This window comes from Struthio camelus, chromosome 3, assembly GCF_040807025.1.
Source record: "Struthio camelus isolate bStrCam1 chromosome 3, bStrCam1.hap1, whole genome shotgun sequence".
Taxonomy (NCBI): domain Eukaryota; kingdom Metazoa; phylum Chordata; class Aves; order Struthioniformes; family Struthionidae; genus Struthio; species Struthio camelus.
In genome coordinates, this window is record NC_090944.1 from 90,867,404 (window position 1) to 90,892,234 (window position 24,831).

The 24,831-nt window shown below is 38.3% G+C and overlaps 1 protein-coding gene across 7 annotated transcripts in view; it reads right to left on the reverse strand.

Annotated features, from left to right (window-relative positions):
- Positions 1-24,831, reverse strand: part of DISC1 (DISC1 scaffold protein) — a 204,739-nt gene that overhangs the window by 80,320 nt on the left and 99,588 nt on the right. For 6 of the 7 annotated variants that reach the window (XR_011140295.1, XR_011140296.1, XM_068939028.1 and 3 more), the window contains one exon: positions 20,958-21,146. The exons of the other annotated variant lie outside the window; for it this stretch is intronic. Coding sequence is in view for 4 of the 6 variants with exons in the window: in XM_068939028.1 (XP_068795129.1) it covers positions 20,958-21,146 (189 nt within the window). In the remaining 2 variants the exon portion in view is untranslated. The remainder of the gene's footprint in view (positions 1-20,957; positions 21,147-24,831) is intronic. 7 annotated transcript variants of the gene reach the window in all.

The window sequence follows — 24,831 nt, forward strand, 5'->3', positions numbered from 1 at the left end:
ACAACAACGGAATAAAACCAACAAGCCATATGAAGCACCTACACAACTCTCATTAAAGCTATCGGTTCACCAGCCCCAGAGACCCTCTCCACATGATTTAGCCCTTCTGAGTCCTGAGACATCACCCTGCCTTCATGATTAAGGTGACAAAAAGCCAAAAATTACTTAATATCTCAGAGTCCTCTGGGCACAACCAATGAATACTAATAAGGATTTTTCACAAGATTTTGTAGCCCTTCAAACTTAACACGAAAATCAAACCATCTTTTTTAGCTTGAATATAACTTTACACTTTACTGTCTTCCATGTACACATTACACTACATGCTAATATAGTTTATAAGATACATTAGTTGTTTGGAATAAGCACTGAGCACTTCATAAACTCCTTCCAACAAGCATTTTTGTCATAAAATCTTTCGTGAGGAGAAATTTAATTATGTTCTGAATTACAGAGATCTCTGTAAATAGTTTCACAGCTTTAATCTCATCTGTATCCTACAGTAAAGCAGTAACACAACTCTTTGAACGACTTTTATAAATCTGAGCACCGAATTACATCATCGGTCAAACTATGAATCAGTGCTGTAGCCACAGCGGCAGCTGCTGCAACTTTGCTTTGCATCACCGCACTGAGGAATGAAGCACAGCTCAAACTAGGACTGTTACACACTGACCTCTTTACCATGGGTTTTCACAAGAGACTAACAACTTACAGTTTTATCACTTTCTGAAGTTTTCATCCCATTCATACCCAACTCCTTTGCTTCATCTAAATGCTAGAAGTTCCCATCCTCTCCATATAAATCCCAAATCAAGTATTTGGGTGATCACACTGTAATTGAGGGGCGATTTTTTTTTTCTGCTAAACCGATTTTCACAAAGTCTTTTCAATTGTGCTCACAAGGAAAAATTAAAAATTATTTGAGACACAGACCTGGTTTCTGTGATGCTGGCAGAAATTTTGTTGTTTGTAACAGGCCTACTAGTACACCCAGAGTTTCTTAGTACTCATAGTCAAGTATGTGGGCATACTTTTTCCCAGGAGCTCCATATCATTACACAAATTTGGCTCCATACCTCTATCCTTGCCCTTTCCCAGAGCGCTTTAGACTAGGCACACACGCATGGACTGCACAGGCCTTGTGAACACACTAGATAAAGTGCACACGTGCACGCACATCTAGCTAGCCCAAACACTACGACCTTTTAAGGACAACCACCTAAACACATTTCTTCATGCACAGATAACCCTTCCGGATAGAAAAAGGGGACAAGTTCCCAGCATACACGGATCTGCCTTAAATTGTACTGAGGAGAACACAGAGCTCTACTCAAAACCAAACAAAAGAAGAGACCAGAAACAGACTTGAGAAGCCTCATATAAGAGAGACAAGTTACTCGTGACCTATCAGTAAATACGCAGGAAGAGGAGTGAAATTGTCACCTGCAAGGCTTTGAATTCAAAAGACACACAGGCTCCAGATCCTGCACACCAGTTTGAAATTCTCTTACATGAAACTCTGAGGCCCAATTAAGTGATGCTGAATTAACCTGTAAGAGCTATTGACATTCTTTTCTTAGTTGTCATTTTAACCGTGCACAAAAGGGTGTTCAGAAACCCACATAGACTACAACTGCCTGCATTTAATCTCATGCCAGGTGTTCTTAGAAGAAAAACAAGAAAGAAGCCAAAAAAGCAATATAATACCACTGCAGGACTAATGGCAGATTTTTCTGACTTCCATACAATAGAATTATTAAGGTGAACTCATAAAAACACAAGTTTTCGAGTAAACAGGAAAAAACAACCTCTCAGTAAGGCCAGCTGTGAATGTCGCATCTTCCTCTTGTTGCTAAAGAAATGGCTAAACAGCACTGAAAGGAAAATGGCTGTATAACTCAACATAACAAATCATATTCTGAATCAGTAACTTGTCTACAACATTTGTATTGATTCTCACAGATAATAAAATCTCCCCCAAAAAATTATTTCATATCTTCTTTACTCCACTGATTTCGATCAGCCTGATGAGGCTTTTAGCTACACATGAGCATCCTGCAGTTTTGCTGTTGTCCAAAAACATTCGGGTAGTGCTAAGGAAAAAGAATCCATACTTTTGTTACAGGCAGCTTCCTTCTATATTTCCACTAGCTCATCTAGAACATGATGCACTAGCTATATTAGCAACAGAGCCAGCTGTTTGTGTTTTCGTAATTGTATCAAAAAGGAAAAGTTTTCCCAATACATATTTCATATATGTTTAGCAAATTACTGGTATTTTAAGCTCCCTGTTGGTATATACCACTGAGTTCTATGTTAGACTGATAGATAATACATTAAGTCTTATAGACGGTAAGTCTGACATTATGTTATCATGACATATTGCATATATACATCCAGATACCTACCAGTGAGCAATAACATTAATGAAAACTGGAGTTATAAACATAGCACAGATCTTAAAATCAAAAGTTTGTTTTTAAAATAAGTAATCAAAAAACACTTGGGTACTGTTAAAGTCATTAACAATGCATGTCATCTTAACGGACTACACAGTTGTTAAATTTGACATTTTAAAGTCAAAATCTTCTATGTATGCACCAAGAAATGAGTATTAGTGCTTACATTTAAAGCATCCCCCCCTTAATTTCACTGTTTCAATAAACCTACACCCTGACTTTCAGGGAACAAGTCTAAGAGATAATTCAAGTATCATGCTTATAATGCAATGGCAGTTCTCATGTGCAATTTCCATCAAGGTATGATACCAGGACAGTTTTGAGTCGTTACAGTATCTTTTCCTACTCTTAAGAAAACAGACAGTGACCAACAATTCATTTTATACAGACTCTCTACAACTCAGAAATTCTGCCATAAGCAAATTCATCCTGAAGCAAAATGGAAATCAAAATATAGAAGGTTCTATCTTTCATTATCAATTACTTCAAGAATACTGTTTTCCTTCTGAAACTAAGCATGGATGTTATGAAACAAATAAACTGGCTTGGCAAGCTCAAATCCCAGAAGCGACAAAGGGAAATGGTGTTTCCACCTGCCTATCTCAATCAGTAAAAATCATCATAGAGGACTAACTTGATGCACAGAGTGGTTATACAGAAACAAATCTATTAAATGTGCCAGCACTGTCAATGCACCCCCTTGTTTCCTCCCCATGCTGATATTTGAAGAGATTCATCTTCTACGAAAAAGCACTTTAAGCAGCTCAATCACTCATTTCCATACGGACGCTTTAAAACTTGGCTTCGTTACACATCGCAACGTCACTGGCACTGAGCAGGGACAATACACAGTTTCACATAAGCATTCTTGTATTTCATAGTCCCAGGTCTCTCATTTAGGCCAGACAATGCTCAGGCTCGCTTGGTCACTGCCTTAAGAAATGCAATTCTCTCAAGACGTCTTCTTTTCAAGCAAAGATGTGAGCAGCTGGATCCAGCCACCTCAGGAGGTATGGCGCACAGGCAAGGAGTGCTGGAGGCTCAGCACCACCTGCTCCTTTACCACTTCCGGCTGAGAAGAGACCAAGACCATCCGAATCGAGCCAAGCATAGACCTGTACGTGGATATCCTATTTCCCAGACCGCTATATTTACCATCTGTCTTCATCCCTTGCCTGAGGAAAATGCTTGTAAAAAATCAGAAGTCTCAGCAAAACATTCTGCGGGGCTCCAGTGAAACAACAAAAACTGCAAAGTTTTGCAGAAAGTCTTCTCACAAGTTCTACCTAGCATATAGTCTGTAACGTGCACTTTTCCACTCCAACAGGAACAGCTAAAAAATAAAAAATAAAAGGCTCAAACTCATTAATACTCTGGTTTTTGTAACAAAGTAATAGAGGAAACATAGACTGTAACTACCCCATTACACAGCATTAAAAGTGGCACAAAAAATGTGTAATATGCTTCTTCTGTACTCTTATGATAATTTTAAGAGAGTCTATTATTAGTGCGATTAACAAGGTTCAACTCAGTCGTACCACTTTAAGGGAAGTGAGCATCTTCAACAACACACACAAGGTCTGTGAGCATACCTACTTGTGACATTTTTCCACTGAATTATGTAAATTGGTCTTTTCCTATTTGGGAATTAACTCTCAGCCTATAAAAGGAACCTGAATTAAATTTTGAGTTTGTAAGGCATCCTCCTTCATCTGAAACAAATCCAGCTCTTACACAGTGCACTATTCCTTTAAAAATTTACCAGCAAGAAAGGTGCCAACACAATATTCTAATTTTAAATATTACTTTTTCCTCTGTCAAATCCTCTAGTGTTTTGAACACAGCACCAGGGTATAATAGAATGTGAATAAGTAATGAAAGATAGAGAAGTGGATTTAAATAAAATATCCCCCATTACCATTCTTAATTCTTATCTATTGTTAAGGCGACAGCCATCTGGAATATTATGGCAAGGTGGGTATTCAAGAAGAACCCACACAGAACAAAAACGCAATTCAAAAGTGAATAATAATCTTAAATCGGGTTTTAAGAGGAGGCCTTGCTATCAAGAAAGAATGTAATTGTGTTGATTTATCTAATTTTATTCTGCATTTTGCTGGAACTGAGGCTGGCTGGTGATCTGAAGTTGATAAATAAGATTCTGCAATGACTCTTCTTTTGAAGTTCTTTCACATGCCCTTCTTGCAGTCCAGTAATAATTGCGCGCCTTGTCTCTCTTGCGGCAACATCGCCCTCTCGTGTTGCAAGGATGGCTAAAGATTTTCTTTTCCTCTGAAAGGCTATCATTACTTTAATTGCAGATTAATTACAGCCTTTCACCAAGGTCAAAAGGAACATTCAGAGGCAGCATAAAGGGTAGCACATGGAAAATACGTAATGTTAGAAGTGTTTTTTTAATGTAAAATTTGAGATTTTCAGCCTTAATGAGAACAGAGATTGCCTCTCGCAGTATAAAACCTTAGGTACGGCATCCCATTCGTGTAGTAAGTGACCCTTTAACCCACATGCCAAAAAAATTCAAGAAATAAGAGGCCTTTTTTTTAGTTAAATCATTCCCGAAAATACCTTCTATTGAAAGTGATTCTTTTCCAAATGTGACTGGCCAATAATACTATGTTACCTGTAATTACGTTCATGTGGTATTTGTAAAAACATCAAACTTTTAAATAGATCCAATTCAGAAGTCATGGAAACAGCAGTGCAGAGAGGCTGCTGAGTACAAGCAATAAATCATATAAATTGCATAATTACAACTTCCCATGGCTCCACAGGCAGTTTGCACTAAGAAAAGCAATGAATGACATAAGGGGATGAGTGTTATAACACTGAGGAGCAGGAAGCTCTAACGTAGTAATCAGGACACAGAGGTGATGGCACAGTCCCTCCTCCAAAGGACGTTCAACTGCTTATATGAGGCTCAACAGTGCAGCGTCAGCAGGGCCCACAACCTGCTCCTGCCTTGCTCACACCCTGCGAGTTAAGAGGACCCAGACAGGTGGATTTAAGTCCTCGCTAGACAAAGGAGAAACTGAACCCAGGTCTTCCACACTGAGCTACTTCTCTAACCATTGGGCCACTAAACTCCCACCTTTTGTTAATATTAATAATAATAACCATAATGATGATGATGATAATTTGACGTCGTTCTGCGGTTTGGTAGGTTTGGAGATTGGTGGGTTTGGGCAGGGAAGGAGATTTAAGTTTTGCTTTTGGCCGAAAGAAACATTTCAAGTATTCCTAAACCAAGAGCTTCTTCCGATCTACAGTATCTTCTTCCAACTTATTTTTGGTTTTGGTGAGAATCCCCTCTCCAACTCTTGCCCCAGTATTAAATTCTTCTACTGTCACTTATTTTTTTTCCTCCCTCAATTTTACAGTTCATTAGACAAAATGAAAAATAAATTATTTGTGGGATCCAAATCACAGCTGCCCTCTCAGAGCAATGAAGGAACATCCCCTTTCTTTTCTCTTCTTTATTGCAACTGATTTACCACCAGCTAAATTCAGCCAAGTCTATAACATACCCTGCCAAGACAGGGAAGAGCTTTGTCAATGCTCTCTGATAACCAATGCCACTGCCTTGGGAAGCTGATATCAAGTTATACTGTGTGATAGGCAGGCCAAAGGTAAGTAGTAAAATAAAAATTGGCATAAAGCTTCTTGTCATGCTTAGTTAAACTGGCCTAGTTCATGGTACAGGTGCCAGCGACAGCAGTGGAACCTAATGTTACTTTCCCTCTGGTACGGAATTACATTTGTTTTCTGATCAATTTATGGTCAACATATTTACTCTGTTGTTATAGCTGTTTACAGTAAATCACATTTTCCTGTGACTGTTGAAGCAGTAATTCTGAGGAAAAGGGGCTGCCAGAACGTATTTAAATTAATAAAATAAACGATGGTGGATTACGCTCTGTTTTAAAGACTACCTTATCACAAGCTACAAAAAAACTGTTGCTTCATAAAAGGTTGGAGGGGAGTTGCCTAAAATGGGAAGAGTTAGCAAAGAGCTTAATACTCTGTGTACTAAAATAACAAAAAGAATGTGTGAAGTAAACAATCATCTACAGTAGGAATTGGGAACAAAAGCTAAGTAAGTTTTACCTGTGTAGGTGACCTTTGACTGTTAGTCAAATAACTTTCCCTACTTAGCCTCTTATTTCAGAGTTATTCTTGGACATTAACTCTTCTATTACTATGGTTTTTTTACCTATTTTAGAACACAAAAAGCTCCCAGTATTCAGACTACTCTCTGATGAATACTCTATGTATTCAGGCAGAATTCTTTAAACAATCGTTTTAGGTGGATGTTTCCAGAAAGGTATCTATTTGCCTTTTTAAAATTTATAGCTAATATAATTTCCAGAAATACCTTGGGAATACAAGTTCTACTGTTCAGTAGCAAAACACCACAGAGGAAAGACAGAATGAAATAATAATTCCAAAGCCAAGTCAGCTTGGGCTCCTTGATGCAGAACACAGCAGAAATACTCCTCTGTGGGATCACCACGCTCTGCCATGGGAGCTTAATACATCACCATGGGTCAATATGGTCCTTTTTCTACCATGGAACTGAAAGACCTGACGGGATGAACTTATATAACGATGAGCTTTGGAAAACATGGCTGAATAAAAAATATTTGTGATAGGGGATGCTACAACTAAGTCAAGGTTACACAGCCACAAACTCTGTAAGGACTGTGCGGAATAGGGGTAATAGGCAAGGCAAGAAAAAAGAGCAGGTTCCAGACAAGAACAGTGTATAACAGCATATGTCCATCCGAAAGCTGCAGAGAGCACAGAAAGTTATCTCTAGCCAAGTTATCATGAACAAGAGAGTAGAAAGTCTTCTACTACTGTCTAAACTAATTCTGTAATCAGTGCAGATACACTCAAGTTTCACTTGAGTAAGACAAACTCCAGTCAATGGGGAATGCTCTTAACTATTTCAACACGATTAACGAAGGTATAATGCTGTCTGAGGCTGCCTATGAGGGGAGAACACAGAAAGGTCATACCTGAAACTAGTTTTAACTTGTTTCACTGGCAAAAACTATTTAGATACATAGGCTTTATTTTCAATTTCTTTTGAGCTATTACCCATGCTCATACAGCTTGACTACTGGCAAACATCATCAAACATCTTCAGGCTACAACATCCACATACAACCCACACCTTTTTAGGCCAGTCAAAGAGACTAAGGCAACTACTTACAGAAGCTGTCAAAAGTTCTGTTTGGCATAAGAAAGTTGCAGAAATAGTTGCCTCCCTATCTAGAATTTTGTTTTTTAAGTTTTTTTCAAGCTTGTCACTACTTAGAAGGGAAGCAGAAAACACATGGAGAAAAAAGGTTAAGTTACAAATATCTGAACCTATGTCTTTGACATTCTATCTAATATGCTTAAGTGGGCAACACAGAGTTTGGATATGTCTGTCAGTGTCCATGGCTCATTTATAGGGCATCCTCCCCACTGCAGTAACATCCTCACATCTAAGAATAAGGCTTACAAGCTAATGAAAGTATGCTACACTGACATTCACACAACTTTTTTCACAGGTGCTGAAAAGAAGGAATAAGTTTCATATCTAGATTTAAATACTTTTCTGCTGGGACATGCAACTTTTCATTTTGATCACTAGATGAGAATTGACAGGATTCATATTCCCACAAGACTGTACACAGCAAACATGAAAATAAGAGAACCATACATTTCATTCAAGTCATTCTTTTACTGCAGTAACAAGAATAAATGTGATAGGTGATTTTGTTTGGAAATGCCACCTTATCAATGCTCTGACTTGTAAAGAAAATGATTTGTCTACTAACTATAGAGAAACACGGTCCTAAAATAAAAAAATTAATTGCAGGAGTCATAGGGCTAAGAAAAGATACCCGCTTTTTCTTTAATAGGAGAGGCTTGCTGTCTGTGAAACGTGTATCATTTTGTGATAAAACAGAAGGATTTTCTAGTTAAAAGAACTTCTCATCAAGTTCTGCTCTCTATCATGTGGACAGCACTTCCACAAAAAGCAGCAGGGCCTGCATCCCAGTAGCTCAGATCAAAACTGGCTTCTGGAGTTTCAATACAGCAGAATACCAGAGGTGACATCCTAAACTCTGCTGAAGTTGGAGGCAGAACTCTTACCAATATCAAGGGGCCAGAATCTCAGCCTCCATGCATTTTCAAATAAAACATTCGATATCAAGAATGCAGGAGCTGTTGTGCCATTCCTGCTGTTTCCTATAGGACTTGAAATTTTTCAAAGGATCTGAAAGTCAAGCCCACAAGTGATGTGGCTGATTGCTTCTTTGCTTTTCTCTGGGATGGAGCACAGATGATTTCTCTTCTATGCAATATTTTCAAATAAGGGGATTGGAAAGAAATTAGCAGAAAAAGAAACGTTTCTATTACTTCCAGTCTAGATATAGGATTGTTTATCTGCACAAAAATACACATAGCTTCACCCCGTCGTTTCCAACTCACATTTCTAATTATACTCCAATACACCCCACTAGATAAGAGGAATAATCCAGCCAAAAGTGTATAAAGGTTGTAGTCCAAGTTATGCAATGTGTCTTCCAGCTGATAATTCCAACAGGTAATGAACTGTTTAATCTTATGCAGCTTGGCAAACACTTTTTGCTTATCTTTACCCAAGCCTTCAACACGCCTTCAACACGCACATCAAACCAAACATATCTCCTGCAAATATGACTGAATCTTCTTTTCAGTTAGCATCATTTAGAGTTTTAATTACATTCTGCATACTACAATATTTCTGTGTAAAGAAATAAATCAGGGTTTGAACAGAACAGGAAAAAAAAAGATTTAGCCCTTTTGAATATCCAATTAAATATATTTCTTACATGAAAAACTGTTTTCTGTGATCTCGGCCTATCACTTGAAATCTGGCAAGTAATCAAAAATAATACTAATCACTCTAGCACCTGCTGCACGTAGACCTTAAATTCTGTGCAATTATTGCTGACAAAATCCCTAATTTTATACTATAGTCTGCTACCACAGTCTCCTGTGTTAGGCCAAGTACTAGGACAGCAGACTTCAAACCATAATCGCAAAAGAAGCGATCCTTATCTTCACTCTTCATATGAAGAAACTGTGGCACAAACCAGTTACGAAATATGAGCAAATTCTCACTGTTCCCGCACCAATGAGAACACAAACCAAACTGAGGCATAGGGAGTTCCAGCTCCTTGCTCCAGGAGTTAGCAATTCCTTGTTTTTCAGTCTTTTACCCCAGTTTATATCTCCAAGAAGAGAGGATAGGAAAAAAACTTGCATGAAGACTTTGGATTCTTGAACATGAGATATAGAACATTTAACCCCATCCTAGATAATAAGGATTCCTTTATCTCAGTTAGGACTTATCAGAAGCACAGACAAAATAAAAAGGTTAGGAAAAATAAAAAGCAAGGAAAGTGAAACGATTTCCACTGGAGAGTAATACAAAGAACAAACCACCTTTCTCTTTCGCATTTAAAAATCTCTATATTCCCACTTTTTTATCTTAGTGAAAGGTGAGAATTGCAAGAGGTTTTCTATTGTAAAACCTTCTTTAGGATAATGCATGCAGAAGTAAAATAATTTGGGGGGATAAAGAGCAGCTGGCCTAGCGAGCGTTATAATTTCAGAGTTTATCTTCTGTGTCTGTCATCAAAATTGCAACTCCCCCATCTTTGTGCAACATGCCATAAATATTTTCTGTTACTCCAGAGTTGGTTACAGTTTTGTGTGTCTGTGGGCATAAAGTCTGTGGCATGCCTGGAAGCCTGTACGATTCAAATAACACTCGAGTTGCGCAGCAGGTAGTCATTTCATTCATTTTAAGTACATAAGTGTTAAGAGAAAAGAAGCCATCTGAGGATGATAATGTCCCTATTTCAGAGTATTGTCATTACAGAAACCTTCATTCAGCTTGTACCTTTTCTATTGCATTGAGGTTACTTTAAAGAAAACCTTAAAATAATAACAATAAGAAAGAATGAAACAGAAAGATCAAACTATTCTGTGTCAGGCAATCAACAGGAACAAAACCTGAAAAAAAACCTGTATTACGTAAGAATGACATCTTGAATTATTTTTAAAAGGAACGCAGGAGGTTCTTTTGCTTACATGTTCATCATCTTTGATGCTGTAATAGAACATTACCAGTCAATATCACAGCAAAGATGAAATTTAATGTCTCAGAAAATTATCAAATTTTTCATTCTGTTAGTTAGGTGAATTTACCTTCAATGTACGTAGGTTCAAATCTTCTGTTTTAAGCACAAATTACACACATTTATGCAAGCATGGAATTAAGCCTATACAATGTAACTGGAGAACACTGAAAAACCCCTTGAATAAAAACTTTTGGGTGGAAATATATTAATGTGCTAATATTTTGAATCAAAATACATTCTGAAAACACACCTGTAGCTTAGCTTTTAACTAAAGTTAAACGGTAGCTTTATTCTCTGCTTCTGCTGCAGGATAATCCTCTTCTAGAGCACATATTTTACATCAGTGATTCCAGAGGTCCCAAAATAAAATTTTCTAGCTTATAGAATAATAAAAAAAAAACCTAAATGTACAACGCTGTACTATTTTCATCTTCAATCAATAAATATCCTGAATGCATGGAAGGATAACTGCCTGATTGGCTTCACTGGATTGATACTTGTAAATGCACTGATAATTCCTTAAATATCTTATCCATCTCTATGCTGATCCTCAGAAGAAAGTGAATGAGGCAAAGCATCCTAAAAAGCCTTTGCGCATCCATGGAAACTGAAAATACCAAACGATCTCCCTCTGCTATCAGATACCATACCATGTTAAATAACTTCAATAATACCAAAGATTCAAGAAAACAGAATGAAACCTCACTGTATGGCACACAGAATTAAAATTCTTGTTGAGAAATGAATGTAACCTAAATAAAGGAACCTGTGAATGCTAGGTCAACTGCTCATTCACGTTTTCAGGAAAACTTCAGGTTTTGCACGGATCAAATACTGCCTTCATACTTCCAATTGGTCAATGTTTCAGGTCCAAATTGTCAAAGAAATCAGGGCTCATGCAGCAATCCCATCCAGCATATGGGCAATATCCATATGAAATGAACAAAGGAAGAGAAATCACACAGTCAGTTACCTGGGTGTCTCAGTTTCCTCATCTAGACAATATTATAATCAGAGATAACAGTTACCTTTCTTTGAATAGATAGGTAATTGGATTCTATCTCTTAAGCGCAATTGTGGCAGTTTTGTTGGCCCTCTTCTGAAGCCCCCATCTTCCTCAGGGACATCCAGCCTTTCTCAATGCCTCTAAGCAGCTTCAGATAGCCACAATTTTATCACTTTGCCAAAGGTGGAATTTGCTCAGTGCAACATTCAGAAATGGATGCTGTATACTATGAGGAAAAAGACAGCTTCACAACAAAATAAAACGGAATATACAGGAGCATGACAGTACTATTAGGATAACTCAGGAAGAAGTAGCAGACCTTTAAGATAATTTGCTGGTTGGTAATCACCAGGGCTAATTCTGTGGTAAAATAGCTTAGGATAGCACATGGGAACCCGTTCTGTCTGTCAGATGAGCAGAAGACATTTTCTTTTTTTCCTTTCTTTCTTTTCTAACGCTAGCATTCTGGCATCCCAGCATCCCACTTCCTCCAAAACATGCATCAAAAAAATTGCGATGGTTCAATCTGAGCCTCATATCTCCTCAGAAGATGCAACTGCAGAACTGGAATCTAATGAAGATTGATTAAAACTGGTGATACTTACTTCCAAATTCATTGCTGCGTTGCTTCATATTTATCCCGCTGAAACTTCAACATTTGAAACAGATTTACACAAAAAAAGTGGAATGATGCAGAAACCTAGCATGTAGATGGCAAACCAGGAACTATTTGACGTTACACACACAGCAAAAGTCTAATGCCCTCAGCATATAGCTGACAACAGCATTTCAGAGGTAAAGGAAGAAGTTATGGTATGGTTTAAGAACTTTTTGTTTATTTTATGCACAGTTACACATTAAAGGGTTCATGTTGCATGACAGGGTTGAAAGTTACTTACTGAATTTGGATGCCCCCAAACCTTCACTACAGCAGAAGGTTTTTCGGTAGCACTTTTCACCATCAGGTTACCTGCCACGATTTCAACAGAGCCACGCTATATTTCTTATAAACTTACAAAACCTTGATGTCTTCGTTACTTTTCCTAATTAAAAAGGAGATCACCTTTATTCCTGAAAAAGAGCCATCATAAAACTTCAGATCAAGCCCCACGTCTCACACCTGGTATGTAACTACCTCTACGACTGCAGAATCAGTACCATGACATTTAAGGCGTTATTACTCTGTTGTGCAATCAGGTTCTACTGCTGTCTACAAAGAAAGAGAGTATCGCGAAGGTATATAAAAGAGTTCAATAAAGATCACGAACCATCAGATCTCAGAAGAGAGAAATGGAAGAGAAACACACCTTTGAGCATCAATACAGAAACGGCCGGATCAAAAGACTCCTATAGGTATCTGCGGGCTTTGAACCCAGCTACTGCGTCAGTTCAAGTTGCCTGAATACTCATTTCATATTCTCTGTATTACAGATATTTGCATCTAATTATACAGAACGACCCACTTAAATGTAATACTTCTACTGCTTTTATGTAAAGTAAACCTCTATCCTTTAAAATGAAAAATCATTAAGTATTTTACTTATTTAAATGAAAAACACCAAACAAGATGACCTTTATAATCACCATTATGAGAAACACAATTGCAAGTGACTCAAGACACATGGCAAACTTAATTATGCTAAAACAGATGAGTTTCCAGTCTTTTCAGTTCTGACAAAATTAATGTCTAAAATAAAAATATACTATACTTTTTGCTTTTAGAAAATGCTGAGCAGAATTTAACTCTCTATAGGTTCCTGAATGATTACAGTTCATATTCTTCAAAAAGACAACTCTAACGCATAAAAAATAAAATATTGCAGTAAAAATTATTTAACAGAGATCTTATTCAGAAAGTCATTTTTACTTATTTTAATAGATTTTGGGAGAGAACAACATGGAATGAAAACCAGCAGTCCAAACATGATCCTCAAAGCTTGATAACAATTTGACATACAGGGACTATCATTAACGAATTATAAGACCAAAAGAAGCATATGGCTGTACTTAACCTGAAAGATCCCAAGTGCTTTACAAATGCCCACTAAAAAAAAAAAAAAGAGAATCAAGCCAACAACCAATGAAACGCAGACAAACATGCAAGGTGCATAACAGCACAATTCAGAGCAAAAGCAGAAATGCCAATTTTTCAAATGAAACAGCATGGAGAGTACCAATGAGCAAAATGCAATTACTCATACTGTATTTGGCCAAGGCAATAGAAAGGGAGCTCTGCGAGGTCGTTTGGGGCTTTTGTTTGTTTGTTTTTTTACATGGACCTGGCTTTTACATACTGCCTGACAAAAGGCTGCCGAGTGCTACTTTGGAGCGTCAGTTCAATGTCAACCCAGAGCAAAGACTGCTACCTGCTGCACTGCGAGTGCCGCTTCCTCCATCACCACCTAGCATTTCATACACTCTGTGAAAGCTAAATAGAGTAAAAGCTAGCTAAATCTGACAAGATCACTGTTAAAAGAGAGATGGCCACAGACATAAACAATAAACCATTCCATCCCCCCTCTCATTTGAATGACAACCAGCATCGCACATAGGTTTGACATGTGGAACATAATGACCTTGCTCAAATTAGAAGTGGACACACAATGAGACTCAGAACAGCTTCTTCCTTCATGGAAGCCCATCTGTTACACGCTGTGTGGTTTTCCTTTAATGATTTATTTAAACAGAAGCAATCAAGAGGTTCATCTTTTCAGTTTAAAAATCAGATAATCACTCAGACATGAGATGAACTGTGGAAATAATATGGAAATAGGCCTACCTGGTGCAAAAAAACCAACACTGAGGAAACATTACAACCACAACTTGGAAATCAGTAAAAGAAAAACGTGGAATAATTTTTAATAGCATGATGGACAAATGCTGAAATGATATTTTTTGGAATAATTAAGAATGCTAGGGAATTTTATAATAGCCTTTAGACCTTTCCAAAAAGTGTTACAAACATTAAAGTTAGAAAGGAAAACAGGGAAGTTTTTGCATAACAACTATCATTAAAAAAAAAAAATTAAATTCAAAAAGAAAGGTTTCCCCGTGAGAAACATGTGTTTCCTATTTCTCTTATGAGAGTTTTGATGCTGAATCTGTCAGGATAAAACTGTGTCTTTAAAGGGAATAAAAAGACTTTGTAGTAGGTGCTCATTAACAGAGTTAGGTAAATCACATCCTGTACAATTGTGCAAGAAACAGAGAATCTGCTTTTCATAAATACTTTGGTACACAACGGACCAAAATATGCAGTATTATTTTAAGCAGCACCCCTCCCAATTTCTGTTGTCCACATGAATATTAAATTTCACAGTAATTAATTTTATCCTGCGTAACGACCAAATACAGAGCTTTGGAACAATGCCTGTAAAAAGAATAGGAGAATTTTTGTTACTCTTCAAAGTACATTCTGAACAAACTACACCACACTTTAGTTTTAAGCAACCAAACACACTTAAAAAAGAATTTTTTTTAAAGAAATAATAAATGGACATGGATAGGTTTCTCTTCAGGTACAGGACAAATAGTATGAGATATTCTGTGCAAGCATGCAGAGTACGTTCACTGAACAAGAGCAAGAAAAACTGAGTGTGAAAGCATGCTCCATTCACTCCAGAATGGAAAATTCCAGCTTCCTAAGCTACCCTTCTGCTACATCCAATTCATTATTTAATAAATATATCTGTTCATCTCCAGGAATCCTCAGCCACTGCACAAGCAGGCTGGCTAAGAGCTTTAGGACAAACACAAGCCATTTCTAAAGTAATAAAGCTCTCAGTGATGTCAATGAGAGTTCAGTAGTAAAGAATGAAGTATCAGCTTCCAAACAATGGTTATAAAAAGGGTTTATAAGCTGCTTTGATGCCCATGATAGCCTAAATTTTTTCCTTTGCTCTAGAAATTCATTCAGTATAGAAATTCTACTGACAAAGACTTGGCAAGGTCAGCCTAACAATTAGATCACGTAACAGGGCCTCCCCTAGTTTTGTGCATACATACATCACTTACCAGTACCTGTTCCCCTCAAAACGTATGTACAAGAGGCAGAAATCGGCTGAGTGCAGCCAGAAAAGGAATTCCGCAAATGAAGCAGGCAAACGTGCCCCTCAATACTGGTAATGAGGAAACTGAGACAAGAGGGTAGTTTTCATTTCCAGCCCTAGGTTAGAAATGTCAATCAGTGCAAGCCAGGATTTTTAAGTGCAATCCAGCAGTTTGGCAGACAGGCAAGTAATTAAGTTTCACTTGTCTGGAACAAGGTTTTGGCTGCTCTGGGCTGCAAAGCAATTATCGTCCTCACCATAACAGAGCCCTTTGGCTTTATAAGGCAGGCCTGGTCAACAGTAAAGCACAAAATCTTCAGTGATTTTCTCAGAACCATTATGTCAAAGGCTACAGAAATTCTAGCGGTCTAGAAGAATGCAAAGCTCATCACCAACTATCACTTAATTTCAAACCTGTTTATTTAAAGTGATTAATTCAACTTGCTAGGGCATCAATCAGGAAACTTGGCTTCACCATCATTTCAAGTAAAATTACATGACCTCTCCGTGTCTCTGGTTTTTGTATGTGTAAAATGACAACAATAAGATAAAAGCAATAGATTGCTTCTATAAAAGTGCTCTGACGCCCTCAAAAGAAAGTTACTACATAAAGGGCAAATTAGTACTATTCATCCTAAAATACAAATCAATATGTTACTTGTTGATGCTTCTATTATCCAAAGGGAAAAAATATCTTTGAGCATCTCTAAAAATATGAAAGGATTTTTATCAAGTCTCCTTTATAGAGAACACTGACAGCTCTCAGCACAGTAAGCCAAGCCTGATTTTTGCACTACGTCTGCAATATCTTTTATACTTGGGCAGCTGGCACAGAGTGAGAAAATTCATTAACATGCTAATGATGCATCCTATTTAAAATTCCAGCTCTGATTATTGTGTGATTAAGTCTCTTTCCCTTGACGTCTGCTTTCTTATATCGGTATTAATGTGAGAAATAAACAATTATTAATGGAGAAAAAACAGGTGACCAATTTATACACACGAGAGACAAACATATACACACACTTCAGTGTCCTAATTGTTTTGTTTTTAAAAAAAAGATATTTTCAGGCAAAGCAGTATTATCTTCAGTTCAACAGCTATTTCAAAATAAGTTTTTAAAAAAAAGTTCACAGGCATAAAAGATAACAGTTCAAGATGATGTAGAAATGGCTATGTGTAGAAATACCTACGCAGAAGGTTTTTAAGTACCCATAACAGAAAAGAGGGAGGGCTCTGGATGTAGGAAAAGTAGATTAGTCCTTGGAAATAATATGAAAGCAAGAACGAGAGCAGACAACTGCTCATGGCATCCAGGCGACCTGATTACCTCTCCAAGAGAAAAACAAAGCATCTCCTTCGTACAGTGAAAGACACTTCAGCCTACTAACTCATTTAAACCAGCATAAACCTTCCAAGAAGAGAAGACTTAGGGACTCTTTTCTCTGCATCACTTCCAGTAACCACTGCTCATGTTGTGGACAGACATTGATTTCATGAACAGTAGAGTCAGGTCAAAGAGCTGCAGAGCTCGCCCAGAAACATTCCCAGGTCACTGCGGCACATAAATCAACCAGGCTAGCCCACATCATTTCTGCTTTTTAAGTTAATTCACCTCATTTTGCCTGAAGTGGATTATGAAGTGCTCACACGCTCCCTTATTAAGGGTGGGTTGTTAATGCAGGACAGTGACACCCCCAGCTAGTGCAGTTAGATGGAGAAAGGATTTCTACCCCGGTTCGTCGCTCGAGAGGGAGAAGTCAAACCGAACAATAACGCTCTGCGCAAAGCAATGGTACCCGTCGCTCACGCTAATTTTAGCCGCAGCACAGAGCAGCTGAGCCCTGGCTGCTTTACTACCTCGAGCAGCAGGAGCATTTCAGGAGCCGTCTCGCTGCCAGACCACACTCCTGCAGAATCACACTGTCACCAAAAGCGGCAGGTCCACACACTCCCCATCATGAGCCGCGCAGCTGTGCCGCCTCCAGTCAGCCCAATGGGTGCTCAGGGCAAGCTAGCAAGGCCCGCTAGAGCCAGGCTTCGGAGCAGCACGGAGCTGGTGGCTTGCAGGCACGAAGGGGCATGGTCACCTTCCCCAGGGCAGAGGAAAAGGCAGAAGTGCCCTTTGCAGCAGCAGCAGCACAGATTTTTACTGGCTTAAGTCAAGCACAAAACCTGGAGCCTGGCTTCCCCCCTGAGTCCTGCAATAAGTCAGCTAGCTCCAGCTTAAAAGCATAACCAACTCCAGGATGTCTGTGTACAGCCTCGCACTAGCCTAGGGGCAAGGCTCTAATCACACTCTGAGCTACTGCCACAGCGAAAGAGAATTCAGAACCGTGAAAGGAAAAAGAAGGAAAAAAGTCCAAAAGTCACAAATAGATTTGTTGCAGATTCCCGGGGAACTGGTTCAACTTCGGGGGATGTAGATGCGACAGTTATATTATTGCTAGTGCTGATAACACAAGGGGAAAAAACCTGCTGGGCTGTGCTGCTGCATTTGGACCACTATTGCCAGGGTTGGCTCTGCTACTCCGGCTCAAATCGCACCTTTCACAGCGCAGACAAATCCAGCACCGCTATCTCTGGTTCCTTTGGACAGCAACAGCAAAAAATACCTCAGCTCACTGCAGGTACACCCTTTATATTACTATGTAAAAAGTCTGCATCGTATTTCACTGCTCAACCTTTGGCAGCTCTCTTCTCACCCTAATATTCCCAGCATAGGATTATGGCTTCATATACACTAGACTGGCCAAACCCAGCACTAGCAGAGGATACAGCAGCCCTGCTCTCCCTCTCACTCCTGCTGCCTGTTGCAAGCCTCATGCTATATATTCCCTTGAGTGTTTGTAGGACCACGTGGTGAACCAATAAGGGAACTGATTCTGGTTAAAATAAACCTAGGGAAGTAAGAAGAGAAGGAAAAAGAGAAAAGGGAGAGTGACAAGGACAGTGAGTGTGAAATAACAGCTTTTAAAACGAATATTGGTAAGACAGGAATTCAGAGAAATTTGTCAAAATGGAGGGAAGGGAGACAGTACTGACCGGGTGATACTGCCAAGTCCCTAAAATTCTCCCTCTTTCTCTTCTAAAATTCCTTTTAAAAAGGAACTTCTACCTTATTCAAGTGAAAGCTGGCTTTCTATTTTCTCTTTTTTTAGTGTAAATATATATTAGAATGAACATTAAGACCTTGAAAAGGCTATTCATTTAAGTTTTCAGTTGCTAAAAGCTGCAAACTGGAACAATTGCCCTGAAAAAACAATCCCCATTCCCAGCCAGTCCATGATAGACAACAGGGTGCAGCATCCAATAAAATAAAAGACAGCAACAGCCATAGCAAAAACCTCTCCTCAATCATAATATACTATCCATGGCTTAAACTATCCCACGGTAACAAAATTCTGTCCCAATTGTTTATGCTTTATTCTCTAATATAAAAGTACTGTACAAAACAACAACTGGTTCATAAAAGTGGGATGTCTCCTTTAAGACCCAATGTGTTTACTATTTTCCAGAGTGTAACAGAAGGCTTTTTTTTTTTTTAATTAAATGTGTTGGTATCAGTCTCATGCTAGTGTTCTCAAACCTAAAGGAGTTTCCATTCTTTAAAAAGGAAAATGGTATAGATTACGAGCAAGAGCGACAGGGATGAGGCAAGATCTCAGATTTCAATTTATTTATCTCTAACGAGAATGTGCTTAATAGAGTTTTATTTTACATAAGGATAAAATTTCTCTTCTAACTCCCACAGAATCACAATAAATTAATAGAACAATCCACTTAGTAAACATTCTGCTTTTGGCAATTTATTGTCATAAATTGTAGGACAGTAGAGGTCAGAACAAGATGACACTTTATTGCAGCTACATAAAGGCAAAGAAAAAAGAGTCTCTGAACTGCTAGCAATTCTGTTGCTTCAGCAACAGTCTTACATAGGTTTTGTTTGAACCTCTCCTGAATAAAAATACAAATGAGAAGTGTACCCCTAAAAAAAACTAACAAAACCATGTATTATAGGATGTTTCATTGTCCTAGAAAAAAAGTAGCAAGAAAAGGGACAGTTCAGAAGCTCAGAACCCTTTTCCACCCACTTGCAAACCCATGCAATGAGGAAGCATCGCACAATGTGTTTCTGGATCACATTACTTAGGTATTAACGTACCTCTTTGAGGAATATTGTTAAAATTTTTAGCCATTTAGTTTCTAACAAAGCCAGTTCTTATCCAGGAGCGTACCTGTATTATTCTGTGTATTTTAAAGGGTGCTACCACTTTAGACATGTTCAGCTGTCTACAAAACACTTTGTTTCTAAGATAACTCTGCCTATGAAGAGGCTTCATATCCTTTTAAAACTGAGGCACTTTTCTTTCCTCAACCAACCTCTGGCCCGTGAGATCCTGAAAAAGCAAAGACATTCAAACCACTCGAACTTTAACGAATCTTTCAGATTTATACTTTGTTGTTTAGAGGTAACCATAGTAACTGTATATTTGTAATCAATTAAAGGTCACACAGTCTTTTAATTTAGTCAAGCAGCAAGGCCACTTCACCTGTATAACTTCAGGAGAGGAGACACTAGACAGAGAGGATTGGCCAAGCCTAGAGGCTCTGCTACCTTGTTCATTTGTCAGTAGTTTTTCCCCATAATTGCAGATATCTTCTACAATTCCACTATGACACTGCAACCCATGCACACTGCTTATGGGTATATGTGAGCTGTATCTGTCAAGCTGTTTAAATCCTCCCAATCCTAAACTTAAATAAAGAACCCTTACCTTCAGAACCATGCACCCTTTTCAGCTCGTAGATTCAGAGTTACCAACCACAGCTTTATTGAATAGGTTGCTATTGTCTTTATCACCAAGATCATCTATTGCTTACACCTAAAAGATTATTTACGTATATTTTACTGCATGTGAATATATGCAGGGCATCATCATCATTATTACAACATGGGGCTTAGAAAAGCAAGTTTTTGAGAACTGGGCTAAGAGAGATCTCAAAGCAAGTATTTTGCTAGGATACCCCTTCTCCTCTTCAGCTTCCCTCTCCCCCACCAGTGATCAGACAAAGCTGAAGATCATTTGCAGCATGTTGCTTATGTAGGTCCTGGTCAAATTTTCCTCTGAAGAACTGCATGTTTTGTGAAATGCAGGGTGGCTCATCAAACCCAGCAGGCTTCTAGAAGCCCGTGATGAGTAAAAGCTGTAATCGCCTGTGAATTACTTACCAAAGGCGGTCTCTCCCTGCTCAAGTTCTTGTTTCAGTCTGTTGTAATCATCTTTAATTCTCTCTAATTTTCGGACATTTCTGGCACTCAACACCAACAGCTCATTGAGAAGTCCTTCCAGCCCCTCCTTCTCAGACATTAATGATCTTATTTCTTCTGTCAGATCCTTAGCAGTCCCAAAATTACTTCCTGCATGTTCATTCGGGGCAGGGGGAAGAGGGAGGAAGAGACAATGAAGCAGACATTTGCAACATCAGTAGGTTACGCAGAAAACAAGAGAAATTAAGCAACTATACTCTCCAAAAGCAACTTAAAGACCCGATCAGAAAAAAGAGAGAATGTTTTGCAGCTAGACTAAACAGCTTGCAAGTATCCATTTTATTAACCTGCTACCAAAAGAATCATAATTGTAGGCGATTTAAACATATACATACAGAAACAGTCTTTTTTGTATTGCTACCGTTTACATTTTTGGAGAAAATCTGTTTCTAAGGTCTGCACTGCAGGAAGCGGTATAGTGTAATTCATGGATCATTGTGCTGTAATCCATCAGATCATCTGCAGGCTTTGGAGGATACCTCAACTCACAATGTTTTTGAAATAGATGCTGTCAATCTGCTAGACTAAAACATTTCCTCCTTGAACAAAGCAGCACCATGCAGTTGTTCATAACAAGCTTCAGAAGGCTGTTCATAAATGACACATCACATTTCTTAACTGGCAAGCACCCACTAAAAGAAAGAAAATTAAGGGTGAACATATTCAAAAGTCTCAACTCTCCACATCTGCCTCTCCCTGAAGCATGGAGCATCAGAGACTGGCAGAATATCTAGGTATTGCCTGCTCACATCGCTCTGGACTCTATAAAAAATGTTCAGATCCTTTAGACAGGGAACCAGAGTCCAAAGTTCAATTCCCAACCAGCTTATGCTGCAGCGTACCAATATTAGCCATTTAACTTTCCCAAACAATTTTATAAGCACAGCGATAGGCATGTTTCCTTGCTTCACAGAGAAGTCTTAAGTATAAATATACTAATGATGGTGAGGTGCTCAGCTACTAAATCATTTTTAAACAGTAGTAAGTATTGCTATGCTACATTTATACAGCTGTACATGTGTCTTTTTAAAGATTGAACTAGTTGGTTTAAAAACAAAAATACTTCTATCAACAGAATACTTATACTGAGAAATCATTTCCACGTAGACTGGTCTGAAACAAGACAGAAGATCTCTAGCACAAGAACAGAGCTCTGGCATTGTCCTAACTTAAGGAAAATTTAGTAGTTTGATCTAATAAGTAAAGACATTTAACATTTACCCACTTAGCCTTGATCCCACTATTGATGAGATGCACGTCCAGTCACACATACAAGACGCCTCATCAGACTACAAAGTATATGCAATGATTTCAGACTCCTGAAATAACTGTATAATACCAGCATTATTCAGATACTAAATTGTCCCTTTTTTTTTTTTTTTTTCAAAAATATAGTAAGGTGTTGCTTATAGACAACAGATAAATTCAAAAATTTATTTTAGAACATAAAGATATATTCCAAAACATCAGATCATCATTAGTGTTTCCTAAATTGTAGCATTACTTCCCTTTTGCCTGGCTTCTCAAGTGCTGGCCACAAAGCCTTAAACAGAAATATTTGGCTGCTGTTCGTTTCCTCCAGGACAGGGAAGCAAGAACTGGACGCAAGTATTTACACTAGGCAGAAGACGGCAAACTGTCTTTAGTCGCTGACAGCAGCTCCATTGCTCCAAAGTGCAGGAGCAGACAGAAACACTCACAGCCAATATTTACAGCCATCACCCTGAAAGAAAGATGCTGCTGCCATCTCAACTGGGCCATATAGAGCAGATGTGCCAAAAGGAGATTACACTTTTCAAAATTTTGGAAAAGACTGTATAAAGTCAGGCTTGCATATAAAACATTGCTAAGTATGGTGGCCTGTTCTTTTTAATTTAGTTGTAAGAGGCAAATGTACTGTCAAGCCAATCCTTTTTCTTGCTTAAAGGAGACAAATTCTCTTTTGAGCGTTGAAAACTTCTCCTTCTCTACTTCTCAGCTAAAATCTTGTTTGCCAGTTGTAGCCTACAAACTATTAAACATTTACATACTTACTAATATGATTCAGGAATAAGAGGATGCAATGGCTTTCAAACACATTTATGTAGGCAAAACAGTGCATATTTTATCATCTTAATCTGTCATGTGTTTCCAAATGGGTAAAACATGGCAGAAAGATAGGCAAGACAAAATTCCCTGCAAAACGGCAGATATTCAGATGTTTCTAAGGCAGCAAGACTTACAATTAAACATTGCACCTTTACTGCACCTGAACTCATCCCAAGCATCAGTGCACAGGATCCTTAATAAAACATGAGGACAAGAGATTCTTCATTAGAATCTGAAGCCTTCTCTAACACTTCAGAAATCAGCAAGGAGGAAGATACAGTTTTATACATGAAAGTTTTATACATATTGAATGGATCTTAATTCCCAAAGGGGAAGTTTGTAACAAAACTGAGCCTATGAGGAAATGGCATCAGACGTATGCCCAAAAGCCAAAGCCGCCTAATGTAGATTGCCCTGACAGCAGAAACGACCGAAATTCTGCAGTGAAAATTCAGAGGAGCATATACAGATTCATGCACCAGCAAGTGTCATCACTGAGCTTCTGACCTCAATCACAGCAACTAAAATAACTGTTTCTAAATGCCACAAGAAAGTTGATTTTAAAATTAATATATAACCCCTAGCTGTCAACATTTAAAAATATGCTGTCCTGTTTTAGGAAGATTGGGGTTGTTTGCTTGGTTTTTTTGTTTGTTAAGAGCCAAAGTCACTTTGGATACTGTAGAAACATTCTTTAGACATTTGCCAAAATATTTCATCCGCTAATATTCTGAGACTGTTAAAGCTCTTCTCTTTAATGATAAAACAACCATTCTTCCAAAATGAACGCAATAACCGTTACTTTACTGAACGCTCAGAAGTACGTTTTACACAGCTGTACCACTAGAGCTGTGAATTCCAATGGGATGACATCAGATAAATAAAGTCGGCCCTTTTCTTCCTTGGAAAGTCTAAATCACCAAAGCAAAGACTGGTCACTTGGAAAATCTCTACAGAGACAATAAAAATCAAGCCATAAACATTATAACTCAAAGTTGAGCTTCTGTCCATACCAAGACATCAGACAGGTAACAACGGCGTTCTGCAAAGGGGACAGAACAGCAAAACATCACTCTTCTCATCCTTCCTCCTGCCTCAGAGTGATACTACTGCTATGCATTCCAGCCACTGCCTATATATTCATATAAACAAACATATACAAACTGGTACACCAAACGGAACATACAACTTCAGAAAATTGTTCACAAATGTCCATGCTAGAAAGTCTATTATCTGGTATCTTAAAGCTGGTATCTTAAAGCTGTTCAGTTTAAACTTGAATAAATGCATGGAAACAACAATCTTTGGAAGAAATCATCAACTGCATTGAGGTGGGAGGAAAAAAAGGAATAATCATGTGAAATATAATTGAGATTATAATACAATCTGAAATCAGTCAGATGAGCTAAACCCATTATATTACTGCACTCAAGAGTTATATTGTCACTTTGCAACTAGGCTCAAGTATACGCAGCTCTGAATAGAGTGAATAACATTCTAAAAATACATTGTCTTAAGGAGCTGGGTTCGTACACTTAACCTTGAGGGGTTCAACCTAACTGTTATCTCAAAAGACAGCAACAAAAACCTAGTTTAAACTTCAGCCTTAATCTTGCTCTTTGAGGCCCTTTCCTCTCTCGCGTCCTTAATCCTCCTCTCTCTCCAGAGTGGCTGGCACTTCAGCAGC